Source organism: Acomys minous (assembly GCF_964271855.1).
Source record: "Acomys minous genome assembly, chromosome: 3".
NCBI classification, from domain to species: Eukaryota; Metazoa; Chordata; class Mammalia; order Rodentia; family Muridae; genus Acomys; species Acomys minous.
Window position 1 is genome coordinate 13945486 of NC_140485.1, and position 19885 is coordinate 13965370.

The 19885-nt window shown below is 40.6% G+C and overlaps 1 protein-coding gene across 2 annotated transcripts in view; it reads right to left on the reverse strand.

The window, feature by feature from the left end:
- The window catches only part of PLCB1 (phospholipase C beta 1), a 679674-nt gene that overhangs the window by 164677 nt on the left and 495112 nt on the right, over nt 1-19885 (reverse strand). For both annotated transcript variants that reach the window (XM_084776840.1, XM_084776841.1), the window contains exon 10: nt 7555-7701. In XM_084776840.1, the coding sequence (XP_084632966.1) occupies nt 7555-7701 (147 nt within the window). The remainder of the gene's footprint in view (nt 1-7554; nt 7702-19885) is intronic.

Sequence of the window (19885 nt, forward strand, 5' to 3'; positions counted from 1 at the left end):
CCCATAGCAGAGCTCATCCCCTCATGACACTCCGCCCCGTTTGGCTCCCATCAAGGTTCTTTTTTTTTTTTTTTGGTTTTTTCGAGACAGGGTTTCTCTGTGTTAGCCTTGGCCGTCCTGGACTCACTTTGTAGACCAGGCTGGCCTCGAACTCACAGCGATCCGCTTGCCTCTGCCTCCGGAGTGCTGGGATTAAAGGCGTGCGCCACCACGCCCGGCTTCCATCAAGGTTCTTATACCCAGTACATGTGCTGATGAACTATTTCCTTTTGTTCGGTGACCACACAAGTTCAGGCAATCTCTGCTGTACTGTACCAATCAATCAGAGTAACCCGGGCCTCCGTTCCCGGGGCAGGCTCACTCCTACCTGGCTCACAACAAACTGTTTTCTTGTCTCCTTCAAAAGCAGAGACATTGTTTTATGTTGACAGTAACTAAGCAAAGCTGGAGTGTTCTGTCATCAATGATTCAAGGTACTTCTAGCAACATTTCTGTGAACTGGCTTGCAAAAGCATTTGTCATTCAGAGAACAATTAGAAGGAATTGAATGGACTTTTCCAGTGTGGGGTTTGTGAGGTGAAAACGAATCGGAAAACATTAACGACTGCTTGGGTTTACCATCCAGCACCTACGGCCTTCAGGATCCTTCTAAAGTACATTTCTTGCTCATTCTTAAAACTAACAATTTTTATAAGAAATGGAAGTCTCATATCCCCAGTGTCCCATCACTTGGAATTGGAATTCCTATTACATTTCCTGGATGGCATACAATTTCTATTCTTCTCTTTTTTTTGCTCCTTTGATTCTCAAGTTTATGCTCATCCCTGAAATTCTTGACTTTCTCTTCACACTCCACACCCCCTCATTAACTTTCTATATGACAGGGGCTATGTGTGGGTGAACTGTCCTGAGTCAAACCTTGGTAAGCTTGAAACTACTCCTTGACATCGTCTCTGCCTGGCCATGACACTCTCTACGGTTCACTCTACCTTTGTGGCTGAACTCTGAGCTGCAGCTCCTCCCCCGATGGAGGTATGGACTGTGCTTCCAATCACTATGCAGTGGCTCCCTTGCCTTTGTCACTTGTGACAGTGCTGATTACAGTCACTGACTGAAGCTGTGACTCTGTTTACCAAGGCTTTCAGGGAGAGAAAATCCCAGACACTGGAAATGAATAGTTTCTCTACTAATACAACCTTTTGAGAAGTTTCTTGTACTTTAGTCTGGCAAATAGCTGTCTGCCTTCATGTTTGATGTTTCCCTTCAATGCCACAGAAAGATGCTTCCAGAATGCGATGTGCTTGTAAACTCAATGGTCTCTTTTGTAAATACTGTTACTGTCAATAAATGGAAATAAACACAGTTTTTGCCTCCTTTCAATTCTTTGATACTCTGTCAGGGCATATGACCTCACAGCCGCACCTATGGGAGCAGTCGAGGATACCAAGAATTCACTGACTTCACTGGCTGTTGTCCCCATGGAAACACGGCTATCCTGATTATAGATACAAGTGATATTCAAGCCCTAACTGAGAAGGTATGGAAGAAGGAAAGTCATTCCTCTTTTGAGAAAATCTATCTCAGCCATAAGCCTTACTATTGACAGACATATAACCATCAGGTCTGTGTGTGTTCCCAAGCATGTTCTCTGTGGGAGGCACTAGTTACTAGGAATGCAAAAATAAGACACACCCCTAACCTTATCATCTGTCAGGGGAGTGGAATATGAATAATGAAGGCTCCTGCTTAGCAAGGAGTTTAAACTCCCCTCACAATCCTACCCTTTCTTGCTCTTTATTATATTTCTCCTTGCCAATAAAGATCCTAATATGCTTCAGCCCCCCCGCCCCCGTCCTGTACCCCAGCCACAGAAAAGAAATCTAGAACCTTCTCATGCTGCTAAAGCAATTCCATGCCATCGTGGTGGTCAGCATGGTCTCCGCTATATGGTGTAGCTCATGATACATGGTAGGAATAGTAAAAGACTACAGGGTAAGGCTGGGAGAGTGGGTTGGGGGACCGCTAGACACTGCACTCTTACAAAGGGTCACAACTGAGGGACTTCGTCACAGGTAGGTATGAATATTGGTCATAGAAAGCCCATAAGATGCCAGGCAACAGGTAGTAGATATGGAGAAGTTTTCTTGTCTGAGCATGGAGCGAGAAGGACAAGAGGGGTACCAGAGGGGGCAGGGGGAGGAAAGAGAGAGAGAGAGAGAGAGAGAGAGAGAGAGAGAGAGAGAGAGAGAGAGAGAGAGAGAGAGGAGAGAGAGAGGGAGAGATGAGGGAGATCTGTCCTTTTATATGCTGGGCAGAGCGACACTCCCTGGCAGGTAGGCAATGACACCACAGGGAGGAAGACAGAAGCAGAATCCTAACAGTTAGGGTGCACAGTCAATGGTGAAATGATAAGAGACCCAAAAGACAGGAAGTAAATAGGTGCCCGCTGACCTTCATGAATTCCCCGTTGAGGCAAGGCTCCGCTGCTGATACTGTGCTGTGTGGGCTATAATTTCCTCATTTATAAAGTCATTTGGACAAGATCCAATCAGGTTCAGCCACAGGGGCCCCTTGCTCTTTTAATTTATCTTCATTTTATAAAGAAGCCAAGGTAAGAGTGTTACTGAAAGGTAATTTCAAGCAGGGCTTGTTTATTTTTTAAATTTGTGCCATCACTAAATGTTCTTAGGTGTGTTTGTTTTTTTAATTTAAAAAAAAAGTGATAAAAGCTTGCATAGGCTACAGTCTAGTGAGTGGGAGAGAGGTTAAAGGAGGTAGTGGGTAGTGATACAGTTCTGGATGAACAATGACTAGTCCATAAAGGTACAACGAGGCCTTTTCTGCAGCCAAGAAAAGTGTATAGGAGAATAGAACAATTATTTGAGATCTCCAATGGGATCATTTAATTAATCAGATTGTTGGGGTAACCAAATGTAATATTTTTCAACATTAAATCTCAAATCTTGCATCTTTTCTAAGTGGGGCTAAGGATATTTTTAATTAGGCAATGCCACAGAGCATAGCTCCCTTTATGTAAAACCATTATCTCTCAAATTCTTGGTGACTGGGGAATTTTATGAGCCAGCTAAGGTGCAGGTTGAAATGACTGTATAGAGTATAGAATTCTGCCCTGGAAGAGGCTTTTACGTTGATGTTTATTATTATATTTTTCCTCCTTGAGTCACTGAGATAGATTCCTTAGAGAGAACCAATAACTTAAACCATAGTCACTACAGGTGCACTGACAAGGCCATCCAAACCTCTCAAAAGCGACCACTGTTTTAAAATCTAGCTTGATTCTTAGCCATTGGGTTTTAAATTTAATTGGATTCTGTGCTAGGTTTGGTTTTATACACATACACACACACACACACACACACACACACATATGTGTATATATATATATATATATATATATATATATATATATATATATTTATAGCATGTTTAACTGATTTGAAGGAGTTTGAATTTTCATAACAGAGATATTCATATTTATTCAAAGGTCTCTGGAAAAAAGGAATATTGTTTTCATTTTCTGTGTAATTAAAGTAGCAGTCCGACTACTAGCATATGAGTAAAGGCACATTTTGACTCATACATCAAAAAAGGACTTCTCAGGCAAAACATTGAAAGCCTAGGGGAGTATTTCCTTCCTTCTTTATCTCTTTTTCCCTCCCTCCCTTCCTTTCTTTCTCTTTTCAGTTCCCCTTCTGATCATAGAGTATTCTCCTCAATTCCCCGCCCCCCAGGAAAGAGAATATTTTTTACTTGAACTGGAAAAGTATAACATGGTGAGAATTTATTTGATCTAATTCAAATCTGTGTAACGCAGACCACGGCATGACAACAGCTCAAAGGACAGAGCGAAAAAGGTAGGTGGAGTACTAAGACCACAGCACAAGTTAGCAGCATTCAGAGTTTAAAAATCTGTGTCTCAGGAAACACATGCACTGATGTTACCAGAAATCAAATAAGGAGACAGAATTAATCAGAAATCATGCTATGCAAATTAGATACAAAAATGTCAAGACACTGATTTGAACTCTCGTTTCAGTAAGAGTCAGAGGGCTCGAGGTGTCACTTAGTGGTGGAACATTTGCCTAGCATGAGATGTGCTGAGCTGCATGCCTAGTACGACAAGAAAAAAGGTGAGTCCTAGTTTCTGGCTAAGCACTGCACCTTCACAGAACTGTTAGCCATTCATATGCAACCCTCCTATATAGTTTTTATTAATGTACCATCAGTGTACAAAATAATGGGCTTCGTTATGAAATTTACATGCACATTTGTCATGTGCTTTGATTCTACTTGTCTCATTTACCCTCCCTTGTCTTCCTTCTCCTTCCTCCTAGTCTCCTTCAGTTCCCAGAAGAGTGGTACCCCACCTGCCTTCAGGTGTGCAACTGAAAGCATTGAGTTCACAGGTGACACATGGTGGTCTCTACACAGATGACACATGATGGTCTTTAGTTACATTCAGTCCTTAAAAAATGACAAACATTCTGTTCTTCTTTACAGTCAAAGCTACTCCATTGTGCTTATATACACAGAGGCGACGCCTTGGCTACTGTAAAGTTCCTCAAGGTCCTGGCTGTCCAGAAACTTCTCTTGTGTTCTGAGTTGGGTTTCTTCAGGTACCCATGCAGAAATGGTACAGCTAGACAAAACATTAGTTCTATTTCCACATCCTTTTGCAACCTGTGCACCAGCCTGGCCTAATGGAGACCGGCACCTGTGATCAGGTTACAGAGTTACGCTGTGGGAAGAGGATGCTAGTGATGGCCAAAAAATTAATTTATGTAAAAAAATCTTTGCTGAAATGCAGTTTATAAAAAGAAACCATCAAGGGAATTTTGAACTATATGATTGTGTTTTCAACGATGAATAATTTTCCCATAACTATTATTTTGATATCCAAATATAACACAATGTATCATCAGCAATTGGACAGTATTAAAGTTGTTAGTAATTATGTGTAATTTGTTACATACTAAAATTACTGATTGATGCTCAGCTATAGAATTAAAATTTTAACTTAGAATATAGAAGTGAAATACCTTTGTGAACCATGCCCTAAAAAGAAACAAAAGTTTCTTTCCTAGATTTGTCTAGAACTTGACACTTAACTATTTAGAAACAATGCATCATAGCACAGGGTCCACATTGATATTAAAATATTTTGTCCTCCTCCCCCAAACCAAAGGCACCAGGGCTCATTGTGTTTTGGGGGAGGGTAGGTTTGGGGGATGAGGGGGAGGGAGCCTGATTCTCTTTCTGGACAGAGGGAATGGGCTGAGCCTGCAGGTCTTAAAGGCAAGGCATTGTCAAAGATCACAGGTCTTGTCAACAGGCTCCATAAAAGGGTAACTGACCAAACAAAATTAATAACCTATTAAGAAGTGGAAAATCCTTACAAAAGGCTGATAAATATGGATGAATGATGTGAATTTATTTATTTATTTATTTTTATTTATTATTTATTTGTAGTAGCCTTAAGGAGCTGAATCCAAGGAAGGTGGCCAAGTGGATACTTTTGTTTATGACTTTCTGGTTTTATTTTTTGTTTGTTTGTTTTGTTTTTTGTTTGTTTGGGGTTTTTTTTTGAGACTAGGTCTCACTGGTTGTCCTGGAACTTGCTATATAGACCAGGCTAGCCGCCAAATCATAAAGATCTGCCAGTCTCTATATACCCTTTTCTTAAACTTATAAGACCTTAACGCAGGACTAAGAATTCTTTCAGATTTTCCCATTGAGGGCCTGACTATGTCCTCCTCTCTATGGACCCATGTAGACTTGTGAAGTTTCTAAGTACAGGAAGAATGGATCTCACTAAGCTTTAAAAGCCGAGTCCCAAAAGATAGTTAAACTTTCTCCTGATTCCAAGGCATTTGTTCTGGCAGCCCTGGGTCCATGCCCTGGGTCCACCTTCCCTAGCGTTGCCATGGTACAGGAAGACCCAAGTTAAACACTGAAACTTCTTTTAGACAGCAGGGTCATAGCTCTGACTCATTCAGGTTGCGCTGGTAGACACGTAGAAGACGGTAACAGAAGATTCCAACACAGAGGGGATTTGGTTTGTGCCATCCCTTATGTTCTGAGACACCCCAGTACACAGATGGTCTGGGCCATGTTTCACTGTTCCAGTTCCCAGCACAGTGAGGGCATTGACTTTATGCCACCATGCTGGGCTGCTTTGCTGTGCAGTAATGAGTGCCTAGAATAAGGCGTAGGATGAAGCAAGCAACAGTTAATTTTGTGGCGCGAGGCTTTGTTAGTAGACAGCACCAGGAGAAACAAAGCAGGTCACAAGTGGTGCGCATGCTGTGTGATTCTGACAAGCTTCTAGATTGCCGTGCAACTCCCTGTAGAACTCACATCCTACTGTGCTGACAAGACGGTTCTGGACTGAACAGGTTATCCCGAGATAGCCCATCCTGGCTGTCTCAAGGTTACGTTACTATCTTCGCTCAAGACTATTTGCCATTTAGTGTAGGAGCAACAAGTACGTACTTGAGATTGGAGCAAAGGGTATGCTAAGGGACATCTAGAGGAATGACTTCTGACCTGCCACCCTTCAGCAGATTGAAATTTTCTTCCACTCCATATGCCTCTCCAGGACTTGGAATCTCTAGTCTTTATGGGTATCACCGTGAGTCCAGCCTGCAGCACAAACTGAACATGCCCAGACCAGGTCTACCAGCGTGACCACGCAGCCTTAAAGGTGTGAGGCCCATCTTCCTCCCACAGACACCGGATCACCCTACAGATCTCAGCTCTCTTACATCTGCCACGGTTACAGAAAAGTGCTATGTTTTGTTTTGTTTTGAAGAAGCTTTTCTTTTCTTTTCTTTTTAAAACCAGCAGCTGATTTCCTCCAAGGATATTTTAAAGGTTGTGATCAGAGATGAAAACTTTTCTCTTTTTGATGGTTTACGAAAAACCTTGCCAATGTTCGCTCAGCTGAGGACCAATGTAGGACACAGTGTTGTTTTCGCTTACTTTACTATATATTTGCTACTAGTTCTGCCACTTAGAAGACGGCTGTTTGTCTCAAGCCCTGTTTCACCTTGAATAAGAAGCAATTTGCCTCACAGCAGTCACTGAGGGGTCTCAGAGCCCTTAAAGAGGAACACAGCATAGAGAAGCAGGTGGCTTTCAGTGGCTTTGTGTGTGTGTGTGTGTGTGTGTGTGTGTGTGTGTGTGTGTGTGTGTGTGTTTCTGGGTATGGAGGGAGGCTTCCTATGTACTAAGCAAGATCCCCTTTGGCCTTACAGTCACTGTACACTTAATCCTTTCACGCAAAATTCCGTGGCTCAGGAAACTTCGGGGACAGGTACAGTCTAGGAGACTTGAAAACAACACAAATTGTAAAGCGGGGATGACTTCACAAATACAAATACACACAGGGTGGCTTCTGCCTGGCGAGGTAAGCAAGGCAACCCAAGTCCCCAGAGGCAATGTCCAGGATAAAGGAAACATTTGTTTTCCAGAAACAGACGCTAGAAAGTAAAACGAGGTAGGACTGGCCAAGTAACAGAAACTGCGCGGTACCTGTGAGGTAGGTGTTGTGGGATGAATTGATGAAATAGTGAGACAGGGGCTGAGACATGTCTTCATTCAAATCCAGTTTCTCAGGTGAAACGACTCCGTTCTCTTCTCCACTCAGGTAGCGCATGAATCCATCCACGGACATCTGCCCTGCAGAAAATGGATCGAGAGGTACATGAGCAGCTCAGCATCCTGATCCTGTAGGCTCAGCCTGTGCTGATCCATCTGGAATCAACAAAACCCGCTCTGTGCCATCCAAGGAGAAGACAGGAAACACAGGATGCAGTTTTGTATGAGAACACACACTTGCCTAGGATCACGCTGTATATTACCATTATCTCCATAAAACTAAAGGAAAGATGTAGCTATTCTGATGCTTCCTAGATTTTTCAGAGAACTTAAATACAATGTTTTTCCTCTTAAATATAAGAGTGGACATGAAGTTTGTGAAATAAAAAAGAGAGGTTAACTCTGGGTTAAATGACCGTAAGATGTTTTCCATTTTTAATTTTTTTCCAAATTTTTGGTTTTTCATTAAGAATACATATTGCCTTTTATTTTATAATAAAAATAATGAAAATATTTTACTTTAAAGTTAAAGTGCCCAAGTCATTTTTCTCTTACACAAAAAATAAAGATAACAAACAAATGACTTATGTTTTACACAACAAACTGAAAACACATGAGGGTAAGAGCTTTGAATTTTGTATTTACAAGTTTAGTTGAAAGAGAAAAATATGAGTCTCACTTTATGATTCAACTCAGAATTTTGCCTTTTCTTATAACTTTTTGAGGTACATATAGCTAGACATTAAGACCATTCTTTTATTTCAGCATTACTGATGGAAAATTTGCAGATAAAAATTATACATATTTCGAGAGTACAACTGGAAGCTGTATCGCACTCCCTCATCTTCACCTCCACAGCCTCACAGCCTCACAGCCTCACAGCTGCAGTGCTGCACCGCCTCACAGCAGCATAGCCTCACAACCTCACAGCCACACAGCCTCACAGATGCACAGCCACAGTGTTACACACGCTCACAGCCTCACAGCCGCATAGCCACAGTGCTGCACAGCCTGACAGCCTGACAGCCGCACAGCCTGACAGCCTGACAGCCGCACAGCCTGACAGCCACACAGCCTGACAGCGGCACAGCCTCACAGCCGCAGTGCTGCACAGCCTCACAGCCGCACAGTCACACAGCCTCACAGCCACAAAGCTGCAAAGCCGCACAGCCTCACAGCTGCACAGCCGCAGTGCTGCACCGCCTCACAGCCTCACAGCCTCACAACTGCACAGCCGCAGTGCCGCACAGCCGTCCCCGCAGTGTGTTTCTTCAACTTTAACAATCGAAGCTTCAAAATAACAGCAAATGAATAGAAATGAAAGTGGTGCCAGTTAAGGCTGGGAGTAACGTATCTTATTTTCTTGTTGGAACTATTCTGTTAATTTAAAAATATTATATCCTCATAGAAATAATTTAGGCATTGAGATAAGCAGAAGGAAAACACTTTTCGAAACATACATAATTGTACCTTCAGAAGAACATACTTTGGAAGGTTTGCTGTGTATCATTAAAAAGGCAGGTGTGTGTGTGTGTGTGTGTGTGTGTGTGTGTGTGTGTGTGCGTGTGCGCGCGCGCGCACGCGTACCGTGTGTATGTGTATTTTAATAGGATGCAAATATATGCATACATGTATAATATAGTTCAGTGATTTCTTCTGAATTAAATGAGCAACATGGTATAAATACTTTTAGCACAAAGAAAAAAGATCAGTGGATAAGTTAAATTCCTAGAATGTAAGATTAAGCAACAGCTTATTATTATTGGTTATTAAATTTGTTTCAAATGTTTTTGTGAGTATAACTGACACCAATTTCAATGCTATGGCAGCTAAGTCCTTTTGCAGGCTGCACTGGCAGCAACAGAGCTTCGGTTCAGGCTATTCAGGCTATTTAGGTGTAAAGAAATTCTGCACCTATAAACTGAAGACTTAACCATAACATTTCATGACAGCAAAAGTTTTTCACATCTAATATATTTTTTAAATATAGCTGATACCAAAGTCCTGGGAAATTATAGTTAAATCAATATTAATAGTATTAAAGAATGGATGAAGAAGTGAATAACCAGAAGCTTAACTATTTGCTCTCTAAAGAGATTGTCTATTCTAAGAAACACTTTTTTTTACATTTTTATTTATCATCATCATCATTATTGTTATTGTTTGTGTGCATGCATGATGTGGGAGGGTGGGTGTATATGCCACGGAACACATGGGTGTGAGTGGACAACTCTGAGTGTTTTTTCCACCTTTACATGAGTTCCAGGGGTTGATCATAGCTCACCAGGCTTCCTCAGCAAGCACTGGCTAAATTACTTTGCCCGAGCAGAAAGAAACATCTTTCTAAATGAATATTTGAATAAAACCAAGTGTTTGCACCACAAATAGCTAAAAGTGGACTCCAAGGTGGGTCTTAATAGTTCCCATAATGATAAGTGGCAAATAAAAAGGATATAAAGGCTTTAACTGGCATATGTGTGACCTAAAGTATTAACTGCCTGCAGCTACAGTGCTGGGTGGCATGTGTGTGACCTACAGTAGTAACAGCCTGCAGCTACAGTGCTGTGTGGCATGTGTGTGACCTATAGTAGTAACAGCCTGCAGCTACAGTGCTGTGTGGCATGTGTGTGACCTACAGTAGTAACCTGCCTGCTGTGTGGCCAGTCTCAAGCAAACACCGTCATCAATACATCCAAATAGACATCACTTAACGCAGCGACCATCCTGGTCACATGTCCTGGTCACATCTGCCATTAAAGCCTTCTGTTAAACACACCTTGGAAGTGGGATGCATGTATCCCTTCAAACTGATCACAAATAAATCAGTTATCCTAGTGCAAAAGCTATTTCTATAGATAGTTTAAATTGAATAAAATTCTTGAGACAAAGTTACATAAGATATTCATTTTTAGGCCAGGCATGGTGGCGCACACCTTTAATCCCAGCACTCGGGAGGCAGAGGCGGGCGGATCGCTGTGAGTTCGAGGCGGGCGGATCGCTGTGAGTTCGAGTCTACAAAGTGAGTCCAGGACAGCCCAGGCTAACACAGAGAGACCCTGTCTCGAAAAACCAAAAAAAAAAAAAAAAAAAAAAAAGATATTCATTTTTTCCAATCTTCCAGTTTTCTGATTATTTCAGCCTGCTAAATATTACTCCCCCTACACACTGTCCATCCCTTCCTCTTTTTCTTTCTTTTCTCTCTCTTTCCACCTTCTATTCATTTAACAATTTATTTAACACCTGCCATATGCTAAATATACAGATAAATAAAGCACAGGAAATGCAGACTGATACCCTGCCTCCAAAGAGCTCACAAGTGCAGCAGAAAGCACAACTTCCCTGCCCTTGATGAACTGGCACAACACTGTGCCTGCTTCCAGCTTTGCCATTCCTGGGGTCTTCCATGATGCTTCTGCACCTCATCAAAGTAATTTTTCACATGATTAGAGTCATTCAAATTAGAAAATTGATTGCTCTGAAAGTAGATCACCCGGGACAGCAGCATTTGGTGTTTTCATCCCATGCGAAAGGCAGCATTATGCAACTCTGTCTTCCACTGGGGCGATCTCTTAGGGCCCAGGTAGTAAACTCCATGCTAGGAGAGGATGACTACAGACTTTCTAAATGGGAGTGGGTGCCCAAGGGCAGGCATTCACTTTATTTTCCAGGTTAGCGGATCAATCCTTTTCATTGAATACAAAGTGTACCAATAGTGGACGGTGTGACCTAACCGTCCATCTTCAGTGGGCTGGGCTTGACTCTGAGGCTATCAGTTTGTAACTGTTATATTCTGCCAGTAAATAATTTCTGGCTTGATCAGCAGCTTTACCAACCAACCAACCAGAAAAAACCAAACAACAAAACCAACCCAAACCCAACCAACCAACCAACCAACAACCAATTCAAATAAAACACATGACAATAGGTTAGAGTCGGCAAATGAGTTGTTTTAAAAGACTTATTTCATTTTTAATTGTGTCTATATGGGAATATACACAAAAGGCAGTGCACACAGAAGGTTGACGTGTCAGATCACTCCAGGGATGGATTTACAAGTGACTGGGAGCCACCTAGTGTGAGCCTCAGAACCAAACTCCAGTCCTCCACAAGTGCAGTATGGGCTCGCCACCTTTGAGGTATCTATCCAGCCCATGCAAATGTCAGGTCAGCATCCATGCCTATACATTGCTAATACCTTAGGGAGCCTACGTCAGGCTGAACATTGTGATAATTTGAGACTTTGAACCTTGTTTGAGATTAACTTTGTTGTCTGTATTGAATACAGGACACAAAATGGAGGATGCACAATCTACAAATGCCATCTTCCATGAAGCCATTATAATTCAGATCAGTGGGTAATTTACAAACGAAGGTGCCAAAATTTCATTCATTCATTTTTAAGGAAGCCAGGAAGATACTCATCTATCTGTTTACCTATCTATCCATCTATCTATCTTTGTGTGCATGTATGTATGTATGTATGTATGTATGTATGTATGTATGTATCTATCTATCTATCTATCCATCCTTCCTTCCTTCTTCTTCTTCATCATCTCTTAAAATTCAAAATAGACAAATATGCCTCTTTACTTTTTCCAAGTTTTCAGGCTAAAAATTGAATGTAGCACCTCACTCACACATGCTCCCATTGGACTAAATGCCTAGTGTCTTTGTTAGTAAAAAGCAAACCAAATACCAAAGACTAAACAGAGACATGGCAAAATTGCTACACGAAATACAAACCTTGTTAAGGATCTCCGTGCCAGCCTTTTAGATCATCTCTTTTACATTTATTTTTTTTCATAGAAATCAAATATTTTAATTTGGTTTTCTTGATCTCCGTGCCAGCCTTTTAGATCATCTCTTTTACATTTATTTTTTTCATAGAAATCAAATATTTTAATTTGGTTTTCTTTTTGTGATGTTAAATACTGAATCAAGGGCCTTAGCCATTATAAACATTATTAACAGACATTGAACTACTGAGCTATGATTCCAGACCCTTAGCATAATAGCAAACGAAGATCACAGTCAGAAAAACGCTTTAGGAGTTTGGTGAGTTAGCGCCTTTGAAGATTATTTATAGTAAAGCAAAAATTCCCAGGGAAGGACGTTTTCTAATTTTATTCTAAAATGTAACTTATTATTATGAGTGAGTGTGTAAGTGTGTGACTGAGCATCTGTTATAGGATTTGGTTCTCATCTTCCATTGAAGGTTCTAGGAATCAAACTGAAGAAGGCAGGCTTGCTTTTACTTCCTGAGACCTCTTGCTGGATTATATTTATCTAAATTGGAATAAAAACACTGTGTATGTTTGCAGAGTGCTCAGGCCAGACATGCCTAGGAACATAGGCGATCAGACACTTTCCTTTCCAGAGCTTTACCTGCTCATAACAGGACAAGTATTGAGGATTTTTTGATTCACCAAGTGAATAGATAGAGTCAAGAGACATCACTGTGAAAAGTAGGATTACTCAGTGTATAATATAGAGGGTGAATCAGTTCAAGGGTCAGGAGTTCAATCTCAAAATATATTTCACAGTTTGCACAATGTGTGAAGTATGCCATTGACTGGTCAAGGTGTGGGGGGCAGAGAACAGACTTTCAGATTTTAATTGCTTCCATGTACCCTACAGTGGACAACTATGGCTGTCATTGACTTATAAGCGTATGCATTAAAATAAATAAATATTTCACCATTTGTGAAAACCTTCCATTTATTTTCATAGTCTATGGAGGAACAGAGAAGATGAAAAACCTTGCGAGTTGACACAGGATGAAATTATACATTGTGATTCAGTGGGGGAACATTTGCCTAACATGTACAAATAAGGCCATGAGTTCAGTCCCCAGCCCCCCCCAAAAGTAAAACAAAAACAAAACAGAAGACTGGGTAAAGGGGGTAAAGGTGCTTGCTACATGCCTGAGCAAGACTGATTTCCAAGGATAAACACAGCAGAAGGAGAGTGGTTCTCTGACCTCTACACATGTTCCTACACATATACGCGTGCAAACAAATAAATGTAATAAAACAATCAGAACCAAAACAAAACCCAAACTAACTGCCGAGCAAATGGAAGCACACTGTCTTACTAAACAAGTCTGTAACTGGCCAAGAGCTCCAGCTTCCGCTTTTCCTACCAGCCCTAAGTCAAGGACAAGGCAACCACAGGCCTCTTTAAGATTTTCTTCCGGCTTTCAAGTTCTGTAAGTTCAAGTGGGCCAATATATTAACTACGATTACCAGCTGAATTAAGGATAAAACATCCACATCAGAAGGATTATGAGACATCAGGTCACAGTGAAAAGCAATGGTAATGACAGTTTTCTGGAATAAAATCAGATGAAGTTTAAAGGGTAAAAACAAAGGCTAAAAAACATTCCCTGACATGTTTTCCGTTGCCTGTGCCGGTCACATAATACACCTTAAGGTATTTATGAGATCACAAATTATTACACATTTGGAGCCAACGTAGGAAAACACAGTCCCTCAGGGAATGTAATGTAACACTTTTCTATGAAGGTCCTCAGAAGAAACTCCCGTGTTCCCAGTGTTCAATGAAAAAAGAAACCGGCCCAAGGGAGAACAGACCTGACATCTTTGGAGAGGAACCATCTTTGAAGAGAGCCCAGAAGAAAGTGACTTGACCAGATGATGCTCCCCACGGGCCATTTAAACATCTGTTCTTTTTTTCAGCTACGTATTTGTCATAAACCCTCAAATGTTATGTGGTTTTGCACTGATGTCATGGCCTGTACCACAACTCTGGTTCCAGGGGAATCCAATGCTGTCTTCCAGCCTCCACGGGCATCAGACAAGGGTGTGGTATACAGACATACATGTATGCAAAACCCACAAAAAGATCCCTAAAAATATGGCCACTATTCTGCTGCCCAGGTCTGGCAATTTTGATTAGCAGTAGACTGAACTTGGAAGAAAGGAATGAAGAGAGACCCAGCCTAGAGAGCGAGTAGAATCTCCAAGTTGGATCTAGAAGTCATGTGTATGGGGCTGGAGAGATGGTCCAGAGGTTAAGAGCACTGACTGCTCTTCCAGAGGTCCTGAGTTCAATTCCCAGCAATCACATGGTGGCTCATAATCATCCATTATGTAACCTGATGCCCTCTTCTGGCCTACATGTAGGCCACTGTATAAATAATAAACAATAAATCTTAAAAAAAAAATCATGTGTGTAATTTGCTCATGATGCATACATAAAATGCAAGGGTGAGGGTGGGCGGGCAAGATGAACACCAGCATAGTCTAGGAGCCAAGAGTGGATTTCTAAATCCATAGCCCTGCTAAAGCTGCTTTCCAAAAATGACTTGTCTTAGGGCAACAGAATAGGAAACAAGCACCCAGTTCCTTCTTGATTAGGAGCAAAGACTCGCCACCATTTCAGCGCATGCTTCTATGTCTATTTACTTCCAATTCTCAAAATAATTTTCTTGTTTATGGCTTTTTAAAAATTTACAATCATGAAAAAAGAGGCATCCCTCATTCCTATACCTACTCCCCCAGCACATATGAGGTCACTGTATTAAAAGCTGAGAGTGTCGTTGCTATGTATCCTATTCAGAGCCAAGTCATGCAGCAACCCAACAATTATCCTGCACAATGATTAACTTCCCTTGAGTTTAATAAATGTCTTATTGATCATTTGCCAATTAATTTGCACATGTCATTAGGACAATGTCAAACTGTCCATCAGTTTTCTGAACCTCATTGCAAGGTGTTCAAATGCAAGTGTTTTCTCAGTTAGAATGTCCCGGACTGTTTCTGGGAGCCTTCTGATCTATCATAGTTGAAATTGATGAATTCCTATTACTTTTCTTTTTAGTTTATTCTTATTCTCTCTTACTTTCACATTCTCTGCCTTGCTCTTTCATGGAGATATTTTTTTTATTTTAGTTGTAACACATTTGTCAGTAGCTTCTTGTTGAAAGATTTAAGGTTATTGAATTTCTTGAACTTTGCATGTCTGAAAATGGCTCACATTCACGTGCACACATATTTCCTAATTTAGCTGAGTAGAGCACTCTTGGTAGATTAAAGAACATGTTTCTTTTATAAAGTTGTTTCACAGTCTTTTTATTTCCAGTATAGATGTTGGAAATATTGAAGTCTTTTTCATTCACTATCTTAAAAACAGTTATGTGGTCTGTTTCATTTTTTTGTTTTTGTCTCTCTAGAAATTTTCAGTATCTTTGGTCAGAATTGTAGAATGTCACAATGATTTGTCTTGGCTTTGTTTTTAACCCTCTGTTTTGGTAATGGTTTGGTATGAAAGTTATTAGCCTGTTTGGGATAAACTTATTTTTATGATGGTTTCTTCTTTATAGAATATTATTTTCTCAGAGGTAAAACTTTAAGCCACCTTAAACATATTTATTCACATAATACTACTTGTTTGTTTGACTCTTAGCTATTTCTTCAATTCAATTTCCACCTCTTTCTTCAGTGTTTTGTTTCTTTTAATCTCTTTTTAGTATCTAAGAGCTAATTTATGATATCTGACATTTCTTTTGAAAACAATAACAGTTTTTAACTTCAGAGATGAACATATTTGCTACTTTTCTAAGGATAAAATGTTATCTACACTTTTTTGCATACAGACTTTCATCCACACTTTTAATTAATTTTTGCCATATAGTTGTATAGTTATCTCTCTCTGCTGTTACCTTCCCCCTTATTTCTACTTTGAAAGTTCTCCCCCTATACCTAGTAACTAATGATTGTCTATTTATATTTTCTAATTGGCAGAATGAAACATTCACTGGATTATTTTAATGAACTTTGATGAATGGCTTTGAGAACTCTGACATAGATGAGGTATCACTGTAGAAGAATCTGCCTTTGTCTCTCTGAGAGTAAACCCTAATCTTCAGTCTCCCTGACTAGTCTCTCACACAGACAATAAGTGTGTAGTGCCAGCATTCTAGGAAAAATGTGGGGAAAGCATAGTCTCTTTGTGTTACAGTCTGTGATCTTATTTTCAAAATGGTTACTTTGCCTGCACCTATTCTGTTCCTGCACCCCCTTTTTGTTCCTTTGTCAGATCAGAATCCTGATCATATTTCCAGAGCTGCTAGCCCCATTATATTCTGTGTAGGTGCTCCTTCTTCTGGAAGAACACAGCATCCTCAATTCCTGAGATTTTTAAGGTTTCTACGGAAGAATTCAGGGTGGTTCCCAGCATGCCACTTGGTTGATCTATCATCAGTCCCCCAGATTACAGCTGGAAACATGCAGCCAACTTTCTAAGATAATTGCTTCCTCTTAGTTCAAACCTTTCTAGATCACATCTCTAAGATTATCTCTTAATGCAGTTTTAGTGTGGACTCAAGGTTGCTTAATTAGCTAATATGTTCATTCCATTATGTTTTTCAATGCTTCTACCATGATACATACTTTCTAGTATTTTTAGATAAAGTTGATTATATTAGATTAAATACATTTTAATAATTATCAATGAAATCAATTCATATAGAAAGGTTTTTTTTTTTTTAATGTCTTCTATTTTGCCAGCAACTTTTGTGGCCTTTGCTTTCTCTTTTCACAGTGGAACATATGCAGTGACTAACATTTCACGATAGGTGGCACTATATGGACAAATAGTCAATTAGGTTTTCTTGCTGTGTTTCTCCCTATAGCATGCAATCGGAGTGCTCTGAACTCACAGCTGGGAAACTGCTGTGTCCTCATGACTTCTCTTGCCAGTCTCACAGGGATGTTTGTGTACAACATGGGCGTGAAAGAGGCTGTCGCTCTGAGTTTCTAACAGAGTGATACATGAATCAAGTTGGTCCTTTATGTCTGTCCTCCTCCTCGAGGGCATGGGAAGAACCCTTGAGATGTCAATCAGGAAATCACGTGCACATTTTTAACTGCTTTCCTTAACTATCTCATATTCAAGTCACAATTTGAGTTAAGAACACTGCTGAAGGGTTAATCCAATTATATATTAAAAAAAAAAAAGGTAAGGAGGTTCCAGGGACACATTTTAAGGCTTTGAACTCATTTGTGTGTGCTATGTCCTCTTATAGCTGGATGTTTGCTTTCTTGTCTTCCAAAATCCCAACCCTTTAACCTTTTTTCCAAGATAAGTACCAGCAAAGCATGCTACCTTTTGTCCTTAGAGTGGAATGGCTGTCTAGAAAGGTACATGCTCTGCTTGGTTTTATGGATACTGTTACACCAGAGCTTCCTTCTCCCTCAGAATACAAGAAGTCCCAGCCATATTGGTATCCAAAGACATCAAAACAGATCAGAAAATGGAATTCAGGACAATTGAGAACATGGTAAACCAGCTTTAAATGCTAAAAGAGTTCAGTGCACTCATTGCTTGTAGCAACCTATGGGCCCATCAAGGCATATTCTTCTTAGTGACATTTGCCCCGGCACAATTTCCTACTCAAGTCAGAAGTAAAAAGCATATCTGAAATAAATCCATAGGCTTCAGTCTTCTACTTAGAAGCTTATGCATTTGACATCCAATAAGAACCACATAACACAAGAGGCTGCTCTTCGTTTATGATAAAATTTCTGAGCACAGCAGTGAGTCCAATACCATACTCCTGTTAGTCTTTGAATAAATGAGATGATGAATTGATGAAGAAAATACAGTGCATGACTAAAAGCTAATCTCTGCACTGAATTTACAGTGCATTAATTAGGTATCCAGAGATTCCTTTGGTTATCTTTTTCACTCAGTATGCTTTAAAAAAAAAACTGACATGCTCTGATTGTTATTATTTTATTTTTTGAGACATGGTCTCTCTCTATGTAGCACAGACTGTCTTGGAACTCACTATGTAGATGAGGCTGGCCTTGAACTTACAAGGATCTGCCTGCCTCTGCCTAAGTGCTAGAATCAAAGGCATACACTACCATGCTTAGCTTCTGATTGTTAATTTTCATCGTCCACTATTCTGGATTTAGAATCGCCTAGAGTAGCACCTCTGAGTGTGCGATGCCTCCATGGGAGTTTAACTGAAGAGGGAAGAACCACCTGAACCTGTGGCATCTTTCCACGGACCCCGAGGCCATGAAAAGGAGAGAAGAGAGGTGAGCACCAGGATTCATTTCATCTTGCTTCCTGATGGTCCTCAGTGTGACTGGCTGCTTCCTGCTATTGTCACCACAGCCAGGGCAGGGAGAGCCACCACCTCTGCCCAACTACGTATGATAAACTAGACAATTAAATTATGTGCCAAAAAACAACCCCTTTCTTACACTGTCCTTGTCAGTCACTTTGTCACAAAAATGAGAAAAGTCACTAATACAAAAAATAAGTACCAGGACTGGGCTTATTTTTGTGACTCGTAGAAGGAATGGAGAATTTGAACTGTAGAGTGGTGAATCTTGTCAACAGAGTTTAATGGACTTTATTGTGTGGGAGTGTGGATGGCCAGAGCGCTAAGAGAATTGCTGTGGAGACTATGTTCACAAGTTTTCCAAGTAGAGTTAGGACTATATCAGAAAGTGGGCGAGAAGCCACTGTGCTTTACTCTACTGAAGTGTCACTGCATGCTGCCCATGTCCTGATAACTTGACTTGAGTGAAGCCACATTCGATCACCATGGACTAGAGTTTTCCAGAAAGGAAAATTTAAGACAACATAATATCCAAGGTGTGCATGGTAAATGTTCGTTGTTTTTAGCTTGGGAGAGGGAGAGAGAGAGAAAGTGTGTGTGTATGTGAAAGGCCCATATAATGTGACCAAAAGCCGAGATCTAGAACAGAAAACTGCAGGATTTTGTGGTTTTCCCATTGATTTTTAGTCTTCCTTTGGTCTTATCTTTTATTTTTGATGAGAATTCTTCTTTTGTACCATTGTATACTGTAAGAGTATGAACTTTAAAATTATTTATTTATGTATGTATATGAATGCTCCTTCTTTCTTCATGTACACCTGCATGTCAGAAGAGGGCATGAGATCACATTAGAGATGGTTGTGAGCCACCGTGTGGTTGTGGGAAATTGAACTCAGGACCACTGGAAGATCAGCCAGTGAGTGCTCTCCACCACTGAGCCATCCCTCCAGCCCTGACTTTTTATTTTAATTAAAGACTGTATTGGGTATTAGGAGAGGCTTTGGACTCCCTCCCTCCTGCCCCCTTCCTCCCCCCGTCCCCTACCATGTGTTTTGAGACAGAGTCTCTATACACAGTTTCCCTCTCCTGAAATTCACTATGTAGACCAGGCTGACCTCTAAGTCAAAGATCTGCCTGCCTCTGCCTCCCAAGTGCTGGGGATTAAAG